Below are 19285 nucleotides of genomic sequence, written 5' to 3'. Positions count from 1 at the left end.
GAGATCCATGGAGGGAGAAACAAGCTGATAAAAATCAACCCACAGAGTCAAACAGTTCACTTTGTATTCTGGAGGTTTGTATTTGTTGCAATATTTCAACACACACACAAGTTCATGTCAAGGTCGGGTATCAGTGAATACATTAGACAATCCAATGACAGATATACTGTATAATATGTTCATGTGATCTTTGCTTTGATACTTCAAGTCTTTGTCATTAACACTTTGTTTTTAAACCTTAATGGATAATAACCTAAATATAACATATATAACTATTGATGCATATGTGGAACTGGACAAATACAGATTTGTTTATTTTGTGATCATGTTTACAGCATATATTCTAATAATCTGCAGTAATTCTACTATTGTGTGTCTGATAGTGATTCACAAAAACCTCCATGAGCCTATGTACATTTTCATTGCAGCTTTGTTAATGAACTCTGTTTTTTACAGCACTACAGTCTACCCAAAGATTTTAACTGATGTTTTATCTGAAAAACCGATCATATCATATTCAGCCTGTCTTTTCCAGTATCATATAACTTATTCTTTAGGTGCGTCAGAGTTTTTACTGTTGGCAACCATGTCCTATGACAGATATGTCTCTATATGTAAACCTCTGCAGTATCCAACTATTATGACAAAAACAAACATCTGTATTTTACTGGTTGTAGCTTGGATTCTGCCTGCTGGTCAGTTAGCTGTATCAATTCCTCTGAATGCCAATTTTAAACTGTGTAACTTTAATTTTAAAGGAATCATTTGTAACAGCACAATTTCTAAACTTCAGTGTGAGAGTTCAAGAGAACTAAATATATATGGTTTGTTTTGTTTTGTTAATCTTTTAATTCTCCCTGTGCTTTTCATCCTTTTTACCTACATAAGGATATTTATAATCACCTATCGAAGTGGCAGAGAAGTCAGGAGAAAAGCTGCACAGACCTGTTTACCTCACCTGATTGTTCTAATCAACTTTTCCTGTTTGGCTTCATTTGATATACTTCTAGTTCAAATGGAAACAGATTTTCCAAAAATTGTGAGTTTAATAATGCTGATGCAAGCAATTTTGTATCATCCTCTTTTCAATCCAATCATATATGGACTAAAAATGAGAGAAATTTATCAACACCTCAGGAAATTGTTCTGTCCAGGTAAAACAGTGTAATGTACTAACACTGATAACTGTTGTACAGTCATTGTTTAGTGTCAGAATAAAACAGAGATGTGATTTCTCTGAGCCTTGAAAAGTATTGAGTGTAAAGATGTTTCTAAAACCCTAAATCACAGTAAAGAGCATTATCAGCTTCAGCTACACTATGTAATCACTACTAACTAAGCAATTTGCTGCAGAACCCAGAAATACAGTTTGATTCTAATTGTCAGTTTGATTCTTGTGTTTCCAGTTTGTTGTGGCTTAACTGTTAATTGACTGAATATTTTCATATTGGCATCATATCTGGGTGTATTGTTAAAGTATAAACACTCCATTGTCAGTTTATTAGGTCCACCTAACTATAACTTTGTCAGTCTAATCCAACAGTCCTGTAATAAATCCTCCTTCATGAAGGTGATAATGTTCAGTTAGTGGTTTCAGAGACGTGTTGATTCAACTGGTTGATCATTTTGGAGGTTGTAGTTTGTCATGCTGCTGAATTGGATTGCATTGTACTGACATGAGTCTCTTTTATTTTCTCTACCCTCTTTCATATCATTGAGTTCAGCCTAAAAAACAACACCACCTCTCTGTACAATGCAGCAGAGTTCAACAGGAGAGCAGTTCAGTCTGCACCTCTTTTATAGTTTGACCACTCATTCTTACTGACACCTGGCTACAGCAGGATGACTATGTCAGTCTGAATGAATCAACCCCCCTCAGTCATAAAAACTGTCATGTTCCTCGAAGCACAGGTCGGGGGGGAGGAGTAGCTACAATCTTCCACTCAAACCTATTATTAAACTTTCATCCTCAGAACAGTTATAACTCATTTGAAAGCCTCACTCTTAGTCTCTCACATCTAAACTGGAAAACACAAAAAACAGTTCTACTTGTCATTGTGTACCCTCCACCTGTCCCTTACTCAGAGTTTTTAACTGATTTTCCAGACTTACTGTCTGATTTAGTGCTTAGATCAGATAATGTCATTATAGTGGGAGATTTTAACATTCATGTACATGTTGAAAATAACAGTCTAAGCACCGCATTTCATTCAATATTAGATTCAATTGGTTTCACTGAAAATGTTAACAAACCGACCCACTGTTTCAATGACACCCTTAATGCAACCACAGGGGGGGGCACAATCCAGTGTCTTGATGTGCCGGTCCCAAGTCCGGGTAAATGCAGAGGGTTGTGTCAAGAAGGGCATCCGACATAAAATCTAAGCCAAATCAAACATGTGAATCACAAATATGACTTCCATACCGGATCGGTCGCAGCCCAGGTTAACAACGACCGCCACTGGTGCTGTTGACTTACAGGGTGCCAGTGGAAATTGTTGGTCGAAGAAGGAGAAGAGGAATGCGTGTTCGTGGGCAAAGAGAGAATAGGAAGGGCAGGAGTGTAGGACGTAGAGTAGGGACTTTGAAAGTAGGGACTTTGTCAGGGAAAACTAGAGAGTTGGCTGATATGATGGAGAGAAGAAAGGTGGATATCTTGTGTGTTCAGGAGACCAAGTGGAAAGGTAGCAAGGCCTATAGATTAGGAGCAGGGTTCAAGCTGTTTTATCATGATGTGGATGGAAAGAGGAATGGAGTAGGAGTTATCCTGAAAGAGGATTTTGCTAGGAATGTTCTGGAGGTGAAGAGAGTGTCAGATAGGTTGATGAGTCTGAAGCTGGAAGTTGAAGGTGTGATGTTGAATATTGTCAGTGGTTATGCCCCACAGGTAGGATGTGAGTTAGAAGAGAAGGAGAAATTCTGGAGGGAGATGGATGAGGTGATTCAGGGTATCCCTAGTGGTGAGAGATTGTGATTGGGGCAGACTTCAACGGACATGTTGGTGAGGGAAACAGAGGTGACAAGGAAGTGATGGGTAAGTGTGGTATGCAGGACAGGAATGCAGAAGGACAGATGGTGGTAGACTTCGCAAAAAGGATGGAAATGGCTGTAGTGTACACATTTTTCCAGAAAAGGGAGGAGCATAGGGTGACATATAAGAGTGGAGACAGGAGCACACAAGTTGATTACATCTTGTGCAGATGTTCCAACATGAAAGAGATCAGTGACTGCAAAGTAGTGGCTGGGGAGAGTGTAGCCAGACAGCATAGGATGGTGGTGTGTAGGATGACTCTGGTGGGGAGGAAGATGAAGAGGACAAGGGCAGAGCAGAGGAGCAAGTGGTGGAAGTTGAAAAAGGAGGAGTGTTGTGTGGCTTTCAGGGAGGAGCTGAAACAGGCTCTGGGAGGTCAGGAGGTTCTTCCAGATGACTGGACAGCTACAGCTAAAGTGATCAGGGAGGCAGGTAGGAGGGTACTTGGTGTGTCATCTGGAAAGAGGAAAGCAGATAAGGATACTTGGTGGTGAAATGAGGAAGTTCAGGAGTGTGTTAAGAGGAAAAGGTTAGCTAAGAAGAAGTGGGACACAGAGGACAGAAGAGAACAGACAGGAGTACAGGGAGATGCAGCATAAAGTGAAGGTAGAGGTGGCAAAGGCCAAACAAAGGGCATATGAGGATTTGTATGATAGGTTGGACTCTAAGGAGGGAGAGATGGATTTGTACAGGTTGGCGAGGCAGAGAGACAGAAATGGGAAGGATGTGCAGCAGGTTAGGGTGATTACGGACAGGGATGGAAATGTGTTGACAGGTGCCACAAATGTGATGAAAGATGGAAGGAAAACTTTGAAGAGTTGATGAATGAGGAAAATGTCAGAGAGCACAGAGTAGACGAGGTGACTGTTGTGGAGCACGAAGTAGCAAAGCTCAGTAAGGATGAAGTGAGGAAGGCATTGAAGAGGATGAAGAATGGAAAGGCAGTTGGTCCTGATGACATACCTGTGGAGGTATAGAAGTGTTTAGGAGAGGTGGCAGTAGTGTTTTTGACTGGGCTATTTAACACAATCTTGGAGAGTAAGAGGGGGCCTGAGGAACAGACGAGTTTAGACAGGAATCTCCATGGACCATGATGTTTGCAGATAACATTGTCATCTGTAGTGAGAGCAGGGAGCAGTTGGAGAAAAATCTAGAGAGGTGGAGGTTTGCTCTGGAAAGGAGAGGAATGAAGGTTAGCCGCAGTGAAACAGAGTACATGGGTGTAAATGAGAGGGACTCAAGTAGAATGGTGAGGTTACAGGGAGTAGAGGTGAAGATGGAGGATTTTAAGTACCTAGGGTCAACAGTCCAGAGCAACGGAGAGTGTGAGAAAGAAGTGAAGAGACGTGTGCAAGCAGGTTGGAACGGGTGGAGGAAAGTGTCAGGTATGATGTGTGACAAAAGAGTGTCAGCAAGAATAAAAGGAAAGGTGGACAAGACAGTGGTGAGACCAGCAATGTTGTCTGGTTTAGAAACAGTGGCACTGAGAAAAAGACAGGAGGCAGAGCTGGAGGTTGCAGAGCTGAAGATGTTGAGGTTCTCTCTGGGAGTGATGAGGATGGATAGGATCAGGAATTAGGACATCAGAGGGACAGCTCATGTTAGATGTTTTGGAGAAAAATCCAGGGAAGCCAGATTGAGATGCTGTGGACATGTTCAGAGGAGGGACAGTGAATATATTGGTAAAAGAATGCTGAGGTTAGAGCTGCCAGGAAGGAGGCCTAGAGGAAGACCAAAGGCGGGGTTCTTGGATGTAGTGAAAGAGGACATGAGGATAGTTGGTCTGGGTGAGGAGGATACAGAGGATAGGGTTGAATGGAGGTGGATGATTCGCTGTGGCGACCCCTGAAGGGAGCAGCCCAAAGGAAAATAAGAAGTTTCAATCACACCCTTGATCTTGTTCTGACCTATGGCATCGAAATTGAACATCTAATAGTTTTTCCCCCAAATCCTGTTTTGTCAGATCATTCTTTAATAACTTTTGAATTTAAGATGATGGATCATGCAGCGTTTGGAAGAAAATTCCACTACAGCAGATGTTTATCTGACAACGCTGTTAATAAATTTAAGAAAATGATCTTTATTTACATCTATGCCAAGTATAAACATAGTGGAGGGCAGCTGCTTCAATCCCACTCCCTACCAAATTGATCATATTGTTGACAGTGCTGTAGCCTCACTGCATGAAACGCTTGATACTGTGGCCCCAAAAGAAGTTAGTGAATCAGAGGAGATTAGCCCCATGGTATAATTTACATGTTCGTACCTTAAAGCAGGCATCACGAAGGCTGGAAAGGAAGTGGCATTCCACAAACTTAGAGGAAATTTTTCTAGTCTGGAAAAACAGTCTACTAACATAAAAAAAGCTCTCCGTAAAGCCAGAACTGCATACTATGCATCACTAATAGAGGAAAATAAGAACAATCCCAGGTTTCTTTTCAGCACTGTAACCAGGCTGACAAAAAGTCACAGCTCTGTTGAGCCCAGTGTTCCCTTAGCTCTCAGCAGTGATGACTTTATGAGTTTCTTTACAAATAAAATCACAACTATTAGAGATAGTTCGAGTCTCTGCATCCTGGTCCCCACTCTGGATTGTCAAACTTTAGGTTGGCTAATAAACTCTGCCAAATTTCTAGAAATGATGGCTGCAATATGCAAAGTGGGATGGATGCCGTCCCTTGCTACCAGCTCGGGTTTTCCCCAGAAAGTGGCCCAAGTATCTTTGAAGCCCACATCGTTTGCTGGACACCACCTAGACAGCCAGAAACTGTCAGGAATCAAGGTTTTGGTTTGAAAGGACCAATAAAGCTCACAGGACTGGTACTCAGTGCAGACAGGGTTTATTTGAAAAGAATCAGAAAAACACAGAGCAAAGGCTTGGGTCAAGGAACACAAAGGGTTAACAGCAAACAAGACGAACATGAAACCTGGGACTCGGACACTAACTAAGAAACGCACAACACAGAAACACACGGAACACGGTCTGGTCACACACACTCATGGGGATGCAGACTCACTCACAGGCAGACAGAACATACAGATGCGGACTAGGTAAACTCAACAAAGAAACTCAACAACATGAACACGGTTACTTAACAGACGAGGGGATCGAAGACGAAAATCCAGACAGGGCAAAAAACACGGACAGGGCTCGAACGGAAGAACGTCACTGGACTTAGAATCATTGAAAATGACAACAACCTGGCAAAGAACTAAGGGAAACAGAGGTGTATTTAACTCAGGGGAGAAAACAGGACACAGGTGAAAATAATCAACATCAAAACAAGGTAAAACAACTAGACAAAAACTAGATCCTGCACAGTCCTTCAAAATAAAAGTCCCAAACAGGAAGTCCAAGGCAGGATCGTAACAGAAACAGAACGATGACATGCGGCTAAACATGTCATCGCGGGTCTGATTATGCAGGGGTCCAGAGAAAATTACGTGTAGGTAATATACAGCAAGGTTTGGCATATTATTAAAGCACAACAACAGACACTGAAAAGAAAAATAATTAATCTTCTCCATTGACATTCTGCATGGCATGCTGCTAAATGTCTTGACCACTTGCCCACAGCATGTGAAAATGGAGCCCTCTCAATCCTCCTCCCTGGGTCTTAGCACAGGAGCACCACCAGGGTGCATGCTGAGCCCCCTCTCATACTCGTATGACTACGTGCCCACCAACAAGACAAACTGAATCATAAAACTCAGCCTGACACACTGACTGAACTAATCAGCAATGGAGATGAGACAAAATACAGGGAGGAGGTCCAGAGGTTGACAGACTGGTGTTGTGCAAACAACCTGACCCTGAATACCAGGAAAACAAAATAAGTTATCGTGGACTTTAGAAAGAGGAAGAAGAACTATCAAACTCTGGAAAGAAATGGAGCACGCATTGAGAAAGTGTTATCATTCAAATTCTTGGGAACTCATATTTCAGAGGACCTCAGCTGGGCATTCAACACTAGCTGCCTGGTGAAGAAAGAACAGCAAAGGCTTCACTTCCTGAGAGCTCTGAGGAAGATCAACTTGCCACAGCAGCTGTTGTTGTTTTTCTACCACTGTTCCATGGAAAGCGTCACATTTACAGCATATTAACCTGGTTCAGCAGCAGCTCCGCAGCTGACAAGAAGGCACTGCAGAGAGTGATCAATGCTGCACAGAAAATAACATACAGATACCAGCCCTCAAAGACATTTTACTTCCTACTGCCTTATAAAAACCAAAAAAAAAAAACATCTTGAAGGACCCATGACATCCAGCCCACCATCTGTTTGAACTGTCGCCATCCGGCAGGCACTACTGGACTCAGAAAACAAGGACAAGCAGACTTCTGAACAGTTTCTAATCTCAAGCTATCATCACACTGAATGCTAAATTAAAATACAATACAATACAATACATGAGTGAATGCCGTGTGTATATGTGTGAGGTCGTGTATGTGTGTGAGTGTGTGTGGTTTCTGTAAATCTATTCAAGTGCAATAACCACAATATGTACAATGAGAAATGAAGTTCACAGCAGGCACAAGTACTTTTGCCTTCATTACACTATTGAGGATTGGATCTTGCCTATCCATTTATGTATTTATTCATTTATTATTTTTTTATTATTGTATTGTTACTTTAGTTTTATAGAGATGTGTCTTCACTGAATGTCCTGATTATTTACTCTACTTCTACTTATGACTTCCTGTTTCTGATGTCTTATTTACCTACAAGTTTGTGCATTCACACTATTTTATTTACATCAACACGGAACAGTGCAAGAACTCAATTTTAATTTCCAGTCACTGTTCTCTGGTGGAAATCGCAACTATTCGATGTAGGCCAGTTTATTTACCACTGTACTCATAGTTACAGTGAACATCCTGCCCAGTGCTCCCAGTGTTCCCTAAAGGCCACCAATATCTAGATTGGTTGGATCTTAAGATTTGCAACAAAAGGGGAAAGGATGTGACTAACAGTAACCTCACTTGGAAAACTACATGTCATTGGTGACTAATTGCATCAGCAAGCATCAAGTGACCAAAAGCCATGGATGACTGTGGAAATGTGCACACTGCTGAGGACCCAAGGCTCTGTCTTCAGAGTAGGCTATAAGGGAGATATGAGAACAGCAAGAGCCAAACTGTCCTGTGCCATCAGAGAAATGAAGCACACATGTGCCAGAGAATCTCAGCTTGGCAATCAAATGCTGGAGAATGATGGTGTTGAATGATGAACTACTGCTGTAAGTTGCTCAGGCTCTCTATGCTGCCGTCACTGTGGGCACTGTGTTTGGTTTGGTTTGATTATGCTGTTTTAAGTCGTTCATTTGATTCAGTTTTACACCATTCAGCACCTGCTTACATGCACTCTTCACTCATGCACATTTTGCACTACTGATTCTACTGATTTCCCAAACATCATAACATAATTATTTCATTTGATTAGGTAATTTGGGTTAATTTGGCCTCATTTGGGTCTAAGTTGGTTCAATAAAATATTTATTTGAACATTTACATGGTGTTGTCTCCCTTTATGTTGTGACCCTTTAAACCAGGTCATGACATGGTAAATGGTGCTTTTTCAGCCATTCGCTTCAAACAATCACTAATAGGCCAGTGGAACAGCCACCAGGGGCAACTTGGTCCAGCCAAGGACAATTCCACCTGTGTACCAGTGACCACCAGCCCTTTGGTTCATGCGAGGCACCTGGAAAAACATTTCATGGCACCACCTAAATGGCTGATTTCCTCATTTTAGTGGGTTTGTGACTCACCTGGTGCAATTAACAGTTTAACATTCCTAACAGGGACATTGTATCTGAGGTCATTGTCATGCACTGAAGAGCCCTTCATGGCGTGATCAGCTCGCAGCTTATGGTAGGTGTCTTCATATTCAGTTCTAGCTTCCTCTATGCCCGATTTGAACATAATATCCTTTTTTGCTCATTTCTGAACCATTGTTTTACTTATGACTGCCAAACTGTATTAACTGTAAAGGGAAGTACTGAGACACTTCCCTGGTGCAATCGTGATTCCATCTATACTCTTTTGCTTATCCGGGACTGGGTCATGGAGGCAGTAGCCTAAGCAGGGTTACCCAGACTTCCCTTTCCTTGGACACTTCCTCCAGCTCTTCTGGGGGGACACCGAGGCGTTCCCAGGCCTGACGAGAGACATAGTCCCTCCACCATGTCCTGGGTTAGTGGGACATGCCTGGAACACCTCCCGTGGGACGTGCCCAGGAGGCATCCGAAACAGATGCCCGAACCACCTCAGCTGGCCCCTCTCGATGTGGAGGAGCAGCGGCTCTACTCCGAGCTCCTCCCGGGTGACCGAGTGCGTCACCCTATCTCTAAGGGAGCGCCCTGCCACCCTGCGGAGGAAGCTCATTTCATCCGCTTGTATCCGAGACCTTGTCCTTTTGGTCAAGACCCAAAGCTCATAACCATAGGTGAAAGTAGGAACGTAGATTGACTGGTAAATTGAGAGCTTCGCCTTTCAGCTGAGCTCCTTCTTCACCACGACGGACCGGTACCCTGAACACATTACTGCTGCCGATGCCCCGATCTGTGTGTTCCACAGAACGGTGGCCCCCACATCATTCTTTCAGGCTTTGCCAGTAGTAATAAGGGGGTTCATTTTGCAGATAAGATCTATATTTTGATATGAAGTTAATAATTAAGGGCCCCTCCCATAATAAAGGGTGTTTTCCCCTATTAAATATAGCCTCCGCCTAATAAAGGGTGTTACCCCTAATAAATGATGGCTCCCTTAATAAATAAAAGTTGCCTCCCATATTAATAATGGGTGTAGTTTAAAATGTTTTTATTTTAAAATAAAAAATATTAGGGAGGACTGAAGGTGTTTCCTATAACGCTGCAGTAATGTGAGTGTTTTTTAAAGATAAGTAGAAGTTCGTTTTGCTGTTGGGTGTGTGTGACGTATAGGGCGAAAGGGGAGTGACCTTACCGTTGGAATTATAAACCATTAAAATAATTTCTCCTACTAATTTACATTAAAAAACATATAAACCATTAAAATAATTTCTGCTACTCCTTTTTAAAATGAGGGATGCATGAATAACATTATTTAACTGGCATATTTCTGTGTGTTGATTTTTGTTAGTGTACGTTTAAAATCTCGTAGACGACAATGTTTGCTGCTCATCAGCCATTTTAGCCTACGTTATAGAGCGTGGTGGCGTAGGACGTTAATACGTCAATACACATATATGTGTTAACCAATGCAATGCAATGCAATGATTAGCAAGCTATCAGTGTACAGACTACGGAGCTGTGCAGGGCGTCCGCATTAGAACGAAACATGTGGTAATTGTGGATTAAAGAGTGGGTTTTTGGAGCGTAGGGGATTCTTCATTTTCTCAGTGAAATTATCTCTGCTCCTCTGTTGGTGCTGTTGTATAAAGAATCACATAGTAAACTTTACAAGAGTAAACTACAGCAGTAATACTAAATATGAAACATTGCATCGGTGCTTGACATTACTATAAACTAAAAGTCTGATGATTGTGTCAATGGATCAGGATTAGAAGAGGGTTAGACGGTTTTTTTTTTGTGAAATTTCTGTCAGCAACAGACTAGTAGCAAACGACATCACTACTACAGTCCAGGAAGATCATGATGTAAAATAGATACCACATGAACTGATTAATAATATCCCTAAGAATTATTTTAGGATTGTAAAATACAAAAAAAAATGTTACTGTGAATGTAAGAGTTTCAATAAACTACTTTAGAGCTACAATAATTAGCTGACTAATACGAAGTTAATGGTTAGCTCAAGGCATTTAAAATGCTTTTAAAACATAGTAAATGTGGTTTGGTTTCAGAAAAAGACTCTGTATGTCTCTTGTGCTCTACATACACTTACACTATACACTCTCCTGTTCACTCTTTACCACAGCCTGCTTTATCCTGAGTCACTTGGCCAACCTCCTAGAGCCCCTCTCTGGGCAAGTCTTCAGCCTGGTTTCCAGCACAGGCGCAAACACAGCAAACATTTGTTCACTATCTGTGTCTCTCAGTTTCCCCTAAAAAAAAATAAAAATCAATGACTCATTTTTTAATCCTTTAGCTAGTGGAGATGCTTAGCCAATTGTGCTGAAGCTTTTTGATAAGTGAACTATGCTTCCCGATCATGTATCTTAAACATTTACAGTTTGGTCTTGCATGTCCGGTATGTCTTTTAAAATGTTGATTGAATGAATAATAAAATTGTTATCATGACTATAGTCATGAAAAAAAATCAACTAAGGCCTTTCTTTGCTTTGCAAGACAGAATTATGTTTGAATAATAAGAATATAATGTGTTTACGTTTGTTAAATGATTCATTCTTGTTAGTTGTAAATGAATCCAAAAAAAAATCAGATGAATTAGATCAACACCTGTTGATCTAGTTTGAATGAATCGCATCAAACCAGTGACTCTGCTATCAGTAGCTAGTGCGCATGTTCAACACCCCGGAAATACGCAGGTCCAAACGAGCGGGATTCGAATTTCAGGAGGTTATGGAGGACAGGCGCGCTGGGTCTAAAGCGTTTGGCATCCTTGATAATGAGGGTAAGTAATAAATGTATATTTGTTTGTAATTAGTATTGTGGGATTGGTGATTAATACAATTAGTTAGACACTTTGGAGATGTGTCATGGCAGACTACTTTTCAGAATTTGCTTCCCGTCGTTAAGTTTCTCATTACCTTAACTTAACCGTATTCCTTGACTCAACCAGTCATCTTTTGATATGTTCAACCTAGCGTTAAATTCCTGGTATTTCTGTTACGCCTAACGTTAACAGTAACAAAATCTAAACCTTAATCGCAACTGTGGGGGAAACGCGAGTGAAACATCTGGGGAAAGGGGACAAGCAGACTTGAACATAGCACGTAGTATGTTAATGTTAGTTTGTTTTACAGTTAGCCTTATGTGTCTGTGACTATCCTCCGGGTACATTGACGCCTATTGCTGGCGTTTAGTTCCCAAACTTACATCATGTCCAAAGTCTTTTCAGTCAAGCTAACGTTCAAAGGCCGATTAGAAATTCGCTTGGTGTGCCACAATGTTTGTATTGTTGTTGTTAGGGGACAAGCAGACTTGAACACAAGTCAAAACAAACTTCCTTCTCCCTTCGCCCGAGCCACCTCAACTGACTCCTCCACATCGAGAGGAGCAGGAGCTTGGTTCGCATTGCCGGTAGTAAGTCAGACCTGTTCCCAGTACACGTTGGACTCCGGCAGGGCTGCCCTTTGTCACCGGTTCTGTTCATTACTTTTATGGACAGAATTTCTAGGCGCAGCCAGGGGCCGGAGGGAGTCCAGTTCGGGGACCACAGGATTTCATCTCTGCTTTTTGCAGATGATGTTGTCCTGTTGGCTCCATCGAGCCAGAATCTCCAGCGTGCGCTGGGGTGGTTTGCAACCGAGTGTGAAGTGGCTGGCCTGTAGTTATTCATCTAGAATATCAAATAACTAATACCTTCTAATGTGGAGGAGTCAGTTGAGGTGGCTCGGGCATCTGTTTTGGATGCCTCCTGGGCGCCTTCCTGGGGAGGTGTTCCGGGCATGTCCCACCGGGAGGAGGTCCCCGGGGAAGACCCAGGACATGCTGGAGGGACTATGTCTCCCGGCTGGCCTGGGAACGCCTCGGTGTCCCCCCAGAAGAGCTGGAGGAAGCATCCAGGGAGAAGGAAGTCTGGGTATCCCTGATTCGGCTACTGCCCCCGCAACCCGGCCCCGGATAAGCGGAAGAAGATGGATGGATGGTTGCATTAGTTTAAACAATGTCACAGTACAACAAGTGATTTTGTTATTTCTTGGTCTAATATGTCACCTGCATGAAACACATATTTCGTTTTTTCATTATCACTACATGTATTAATGTTAAGACTATTTGTTTCATAACAGAACTCAGACTGACTTCATACAAATGCAAGACCAAAGTCTTCCCAGCACGTGCACCATTTGTGACTGGGCCAGTGCTTCCAAACAGTGACTCGTTTTTTCTTTACACTGATTCAACATGTCATGGCAGCATGTTTATCTATTAGACACAAAGCTTGAGATAAGAGGATTATGGCCCCTCAATATGAACACATTAACACAATATGTAAACATTCAGCAACAAACTCTTAAGGTTTGGTTGTAATACACTGAAACATTTTTTTTGTTGAATGAACGTAATTTAATCGTAGCACCCATTCTGCATCTAATCAAATCGAATAAACTTAAGTTTGTTTTGAACATGTTATATGAACACAATATACATTAGTAGTATATAATGGTTTATGTGGCGGGGGCTATTAAGGGGGGTCACTTTTTATGGCCGTTATTTATGACAGTCATAAAGATAATAAACCATAAAATCGTCGTCACGCTCCCCACCCACAGGGCGGCGCGATTTTCCTATTGGTCATGACGTTACTCATGGGATGTGTCAGTTACGTTGTATAAATGTAGGTGTATGTGGGTCATTCAGTATGATTTTATCTAAGTTCGACATCGAGCAACCATGGGCAGCAGCGGAATCTCTAGTGACGTCGTTATCAGGGGCGGATGCGGCGGTGGGCGCGTCGACGGAAACGGTGACAGGGCGCATGCGTCGTGTGACCTAGGTACGTGTCCGGCGATCATTCCTGGCGCGCCAATCAAACGTCGTAGAAGGCATGTGTCTGACGATGCTGCAGGCCCCCGCGTTTGGCTGTACGAGGGTTCGCTAGGGTATGTTTACGAGTTTAAATATAGTGAGGGGAGGGTAGTGTTTCTCGGGGAAAATGTGTGTACCGGGGAGCGGTGGGGTCAGGGAGGGTCGCGGGCTATGACTGTGGAGGACTGGATGATATTTCGCACTGAGATATGTACCGATCTCAACCACCGAGGCGCTGAGAACGATACATATGTCATACAGTGGACCAGTCCTGACAGTCAGCAGTTATTCAGGGTATTTGCCAATCGTTTTGACGCGCACGCGTCAGATTTCATTCTGATAAGAGTGTGTGATGACAGAGAGCAAATCGTATCGCGGCGTAATCATACAGAGTGGGACATACACCCCTATCCGGTGTGGTCTGGCGACAATATCTCATGGTTTAAGGACTTCTATTTTATCCAGTGGGCTGACTGGTGGGGCCTGCAAGATGTGTTCGCCAAGATTGACAATGCAATCGGTGAGGACGAGTATATCTCAGATGCTAGTGGGGTTAGGAGATGCTTGCTTTATGATGACGTGGAATTTCCTGAGGAAATGTGTCTCTCACCTGCTGAGCAAGGTGCGACCCAGAGCCTGTGAGACAGGACGGTAAGAATCTGCAGACCTATGCGGGGGTCAGGTGTGTGTGTGTGTGTGTGTGTGTGTGTGTGTGTGGTCAATAGTGTTTAACGTTGTATTTCATATTTTCTAAAAATAGAGATCGACGGGCCCATGACTCTGGAGGCGGAGCAGGAATTGTATCGCTGGATTCACCCAACATCAACGCCGCGCCCCAGAGATGAAGAGGAGTCAGCGGCCTTTGTAAAGATGATGGAGAATGGAGTGGTACATTTGCTGTACAGAGCGTTAGCTCAATGCTGGATCGACCGGGAGAAATGGTGTCGGGCCTGCGAGGTTGACTGTCTGGTGATTGTAGATCCAGACAAATCCTATAAGATAGAGGAAATAAGAGCCAGACGCCGTGGCAAGTTTCTAGTAAAATGGCTCGGATGGCCCGAGAAATTTAACACCTGGGTGGATGGCAGAGATATCCAGAACATCTGAGAGAGAGATAAGCACCATAGGACAGTACGGTCACGCTGTAATCAAGAGCGCCCCGGCGCCATTACCCTACAGCACTGTCAACTATCAAAACCTGGGGGGAGAGGTGGATTAACACCTACTGTGATCAGAGGCTTGAAGGATCAAAAGGAACATTTGTAAACAGTAGAGTGTCAGCATGGAGAAGCGCCGGGCTGCAAGCTTCCATGTAACTCTCCCAAGTAATGCATCGACAAAATTATATCCCAACAACAAGATTTGGTGTTACAGGGTACACTTAGCCAAGGCAATACAACTGGACGACACGTATGAAGTGGGGCTTTCAGAAATACAGTACCCCGCGACGTGGCGCAGCTTCCCCAAAGATGACGCATCTATTTTGATAAAAGCACCAAGAACCGGGAAGGAAAATACCATCACAATTCCTGTAGGACATTATGACAGTGTGGACAGAATAGCACAAGAATTCAACAACGCGTGTGCGCTAGACGCAGGCACTATGTTTATAAAAATGCGCTACAATCAGATTTCACACAGAGTCCAAATATCTGGTGGTGAAGGCCTGGTGCTGAAATTTAAAGGTCGGCTTGCCAGGATACTGGGGTTTGATCCGGATGAACCAGCCCATAGTATCCCGACCTGGGCGAGAATATTCACAGCACCACACCCTGCGGATATCCATGCAGGATTGTATAATATCTTTGTATATTCAGACATTATCGAACATCAGCTGGTGGGTGACACGTGTGCCCCATTACTCAGATGCGTTAATATAACAGCGGAGAAACGAGGGAAAATACACACAGTCCACTTTGACAAGCCAGACTATACACGCCTCGCCAAACACCGGATCGATTGCATAGAGCTGTCGTTGAAAAACGACCAGGACGAACACGTCCCTTTTCTCTTTGGAAAGGTTATCGTGAAATTACATTTCCGCCCTGTGAGACCATGATGAGGTGCCCATACACGCCCGATAACGGTGACAGGCTGCTGAGATATTATCAGAATCAGGCCGGTGGAGAGCTGCACGGGTTCGCGGGGGCCCACACCCAGTACGGGAATGGGCTCGGCGGGTTATTCCGGAACCTGTTTAGATGGGCGGTTCCGCTGCTCAGAAACGGTTTTAACCTCGCAAAGCCGCATTTAAAATCAGCAGCGGCTAATATTGCAGGAGATGTAATGAGTAATATTTCACGCAAGTTGATGAATGGGAAGCAGGAGGGGGGAGGTGTTGCTGTGTATAACCCACGGAGCCTTAAACGAACTCCTGGGGAGCCGGCTCACAGTCAGAGCAAAAAGGCGCGTAAAACAGCTAGTGGCTCTGTCAGACGGGGCAGAAAGGCTCCAGCTGTCAAGCGGCGCAGATCGAGATCTAACAGCAGAAGTGCGAGTAAAGACATATTTTAACAATGTCGCTCATTCACAACCAGTCCGCTGAATGTGTAAAGACTGAGCTGGATCTGTTCACGGTGCCGTGTACACAAACGAGCATCGAAAAATATACATTCATTGAAATCCCCCCAGTCTCCGCGATCAACGACATCTCGCCTATTGATTTTTTCATCTCATGCAGCGTGGAAGATTACCTGGATCTAAACGATACTCATTTGTATTTACGCGTGAAAATCACAAATCCAGACGGGACAAACATTGGAAACGGTGTAGACGTGGGCTTTGTGAATTATCCAGGATGCACACTGTTTTCGCAGGTGGATGTGATGCTGGGTGACAGGTTAATCACCCAGGCATCAAACACATATCCTTATAGGGGTGTGATTGAATGCTTAATCAATTATGGCCGGGATACCCTGGAATCCCAGTTCAGCACCGCGCTATTTGTCAAGGACACCAGCGGCCACATGAATAATCATAACCTGGACGGTGAAAACAGGGGCTTAGGGGCCAGAGGCCGCTATACAGAAAACAGCAGGACTGTGGAATTAATTGCACCGGTGCATGTGGACCTGTTTTTTTCAGGAAAAATTCCTGCTAAACGGACTCGACATTTCCATGAAATTCATAAGGGCGAAAGACGAATTCTGCCTGATGGCCGCGCCCAATACGCAATTCTGTGTTAAAATCCTGAGCGCCAGTCTTTTTGTGAAAAAGGTCACACTGTCACCTCAGGTAAAACTCGCACACAGCCGTGTGTTACAACACACAAATGCCAAATACAGCGTCGACAGAGTAGCGCTGAAAACACACTCGATTCCGCCCGGAACCCGGGTGTGCTGGCAGGACAATCTATATCTGGGTCAGATTCTTAAATTTGTCATCCTGGGTTTCGTCGACAATGAAGGGTTCACAGGGAGTTTCACCAGAAACCCGTTTAATTTTGAACATATGGACCTAGAGTACCTGTGTCTCTATGCTGACGGCCAGGCCCACCCCGCTAAGGCGTTTCAGCCCCACTTCCCCCGGGGTCAGTACGTGCGTGAATATTACCAGCTAATACAGACAACCGGGCGCCATCTTAAAGACAGGGAGCTGGCGATTACGCGTGAAGATTTTGGCCAGGGTTATGCGCTGTTCTGCTTTAACCTGGAGCCTGATGGCGGGAGTGGGGGAAATGTGTCTTTAATCAAAACCGGAAATGTCCGCCTGGAAGTGAGATTCAGGACTCCCCTGGCACGCACCGTTAACTTAATCTGTTATGCAGTCTACGATTCAGTTATTGAAGTGTCAAACAGCAGACAGGTGTTGGTGGATTATTATTGAGACATGAACACTATAGAATTGACTGGTGCTGCTAAAAAGATAATTGGCGACAGAACCTATTTTGTGGGCGTGAAGCCCTGTGACCATCTGACCAGGCTCAAAATAACCAAACGTCCTGCCGCTCTGATTGTAAACACCGATCCTTCAACCTTACCCGGAGAGCACTGGGTGGCCATATATCTGCCAAGTGGTCGGCAAGCATATTTTTTTGACAGCTTCGGACACGCCCCAGACAGATTCAATCCCCATATTGGACGGTTTCTCCTGAAAAACGCCAGCAGAGTGCTTTATTCACGTAGTCAGGTTCAGGCGCCCTTCTCTGTGACCTGTGGGGAGCACTGTCTGTTTTTCTTGAGCCACATCCAGAAAGGCATGAGCTATAGCATGTTTATTAAAAAATATGGCAGCAACCTGGCTCGCAATGACCAGAGGGTCTCAAGCTTTGTCGCTGGAATTAGACCTGCATCTGTACACAACAAGTTTACATGTGTTCAATGTGTATTTCTGAGATGATGATGATAATAAATGATATTGTTGTATATTGATTTGTGGTGTGTTTTTATTTTAACAATGAGATAAAATAAAGACCTTGTACACAGAAATACGTTCAAAATGTTAGAAAATTTATTACAGGTCAGAAAATATTTCAAAAACACATACAGTAGGACAACAAATATTTCGTGAATACATTCAACAGATCAGAAAATTTATTATGGGGTCACATTCAACAGGTCAAAAATCATTTCAAAATACATTCACCATATCAGAAAACATTTCAAAAATACATTCAACAGGTCAGGAAACATTTTAAAATACATTCAACAGGTCAGAAAACATTTCAAAATACATTCAACATATCAGAAAACATTTCAAAATACATTCAACAGGTCAGAAAACATTTCAAAAATACATTCAACAGGTCAAAAACATTTCAAAAATACATTCAACAGGTCAAAAACATTTCAAAAATACATTCAACAGGTCAGGAATTTATTACAAACACATCCAATATTAAAAAACACATTCAATATGTCAGATCATCACCATCATTACAAATAACAGGGCAGAAGAGTCAGTATTGAGCCCAGGGCCCAGAGGAATGTTTGTGACGTGCAGCCCTTAGGGGCCTTGGTGATGGTGTGACAGTTTCTGCTTTTCTTTGAGAAGCTAGATTCTAGTATGAGAAGCTAGATTCTAGCTCATCTTTACCTGTCTTATACTCCTGTATGACCCGTCGTGCCAGGGTGTTTGGTACTGCTGATAATGGCACATTCAGATCTGCAAGTGTTTTTAGAAACTGATCCCAACCGTGAGGAGTCAGAGACCCTGAGACACGATGGGGTGCAGTGACTCTTTTAATTAAATCGTATAAAAGTGAGCCTCTGATCGTCTGATTGCTGATTCTAACCTCACCCTGGGCTGTCCATGAAAACACATCTGGTGATCTAGACAGTGCAGACATGATGTGCTCTGCATTTTTTCTCTGTTTCTTGGGGACATGTTTCAACACCTCATCAGCCACCAAATCACGCACCCTGCTCTCATCGCTGGGCGCTCCCACACTCTCATCACTATCTCCTGCAGACCCTTGCACGGGAGGTGGCAGTGACAAAGTCAACACACTCTTTCACGCTCCCCCTGTCTCACAGATGCAAGGTACCTCTGTAGAATCGCGGTGTACTTTTGGGCCTTCTCATGCACATCAAGCCCTTGGTCATATAAAACAACAGTCATCTCCCTGTCAAGGTCATTCTGAGCAGCCTGCCTTATGTTACA

General features: G+C 43.4%; 1 protein-coding gene across 1 annotated transcript; it reads left to right on the top strand.

The window, feature by feature from the left end:
* Positions 1-241: 241 nt before the first annotated feature.
* On the top strand, positions 242-1141 carry LOC113123860 (olfactory receptor 11A1-like; the record flags this gene model as incomplete). The annotated part of the gene is made up of 1 exon (XM_026296191.1): positions 242-1141. A coding segment is annotated over exon 1 (900 nt), but the record flags the coding sequence as incomplete, so codon positions are not given.
* Positions 1142-19285: the final 18144 nt, after the last annotated feature.

The sequence above is a fragment of the Mastacembelus armatus genome, chromosome 21 (assembly GCF_900324485.2).
Source record: "Mastacembelus armatus chromosome 21, fMasArm1.2, whole genome shotgun sequence".
NCBI classification, from domain to species: Eukaryota; Metazoa; Chordata; class Actinopteri; order Synbranchiformes; family Mastacembelidae; genus Mastacembelus; species Mastacembelus armatus.
The sequence above is the reverse complement of the archived record's forward strand: the minus strand, read 5'-3'. Positions and strand labels throughout refer to the sequence as shown.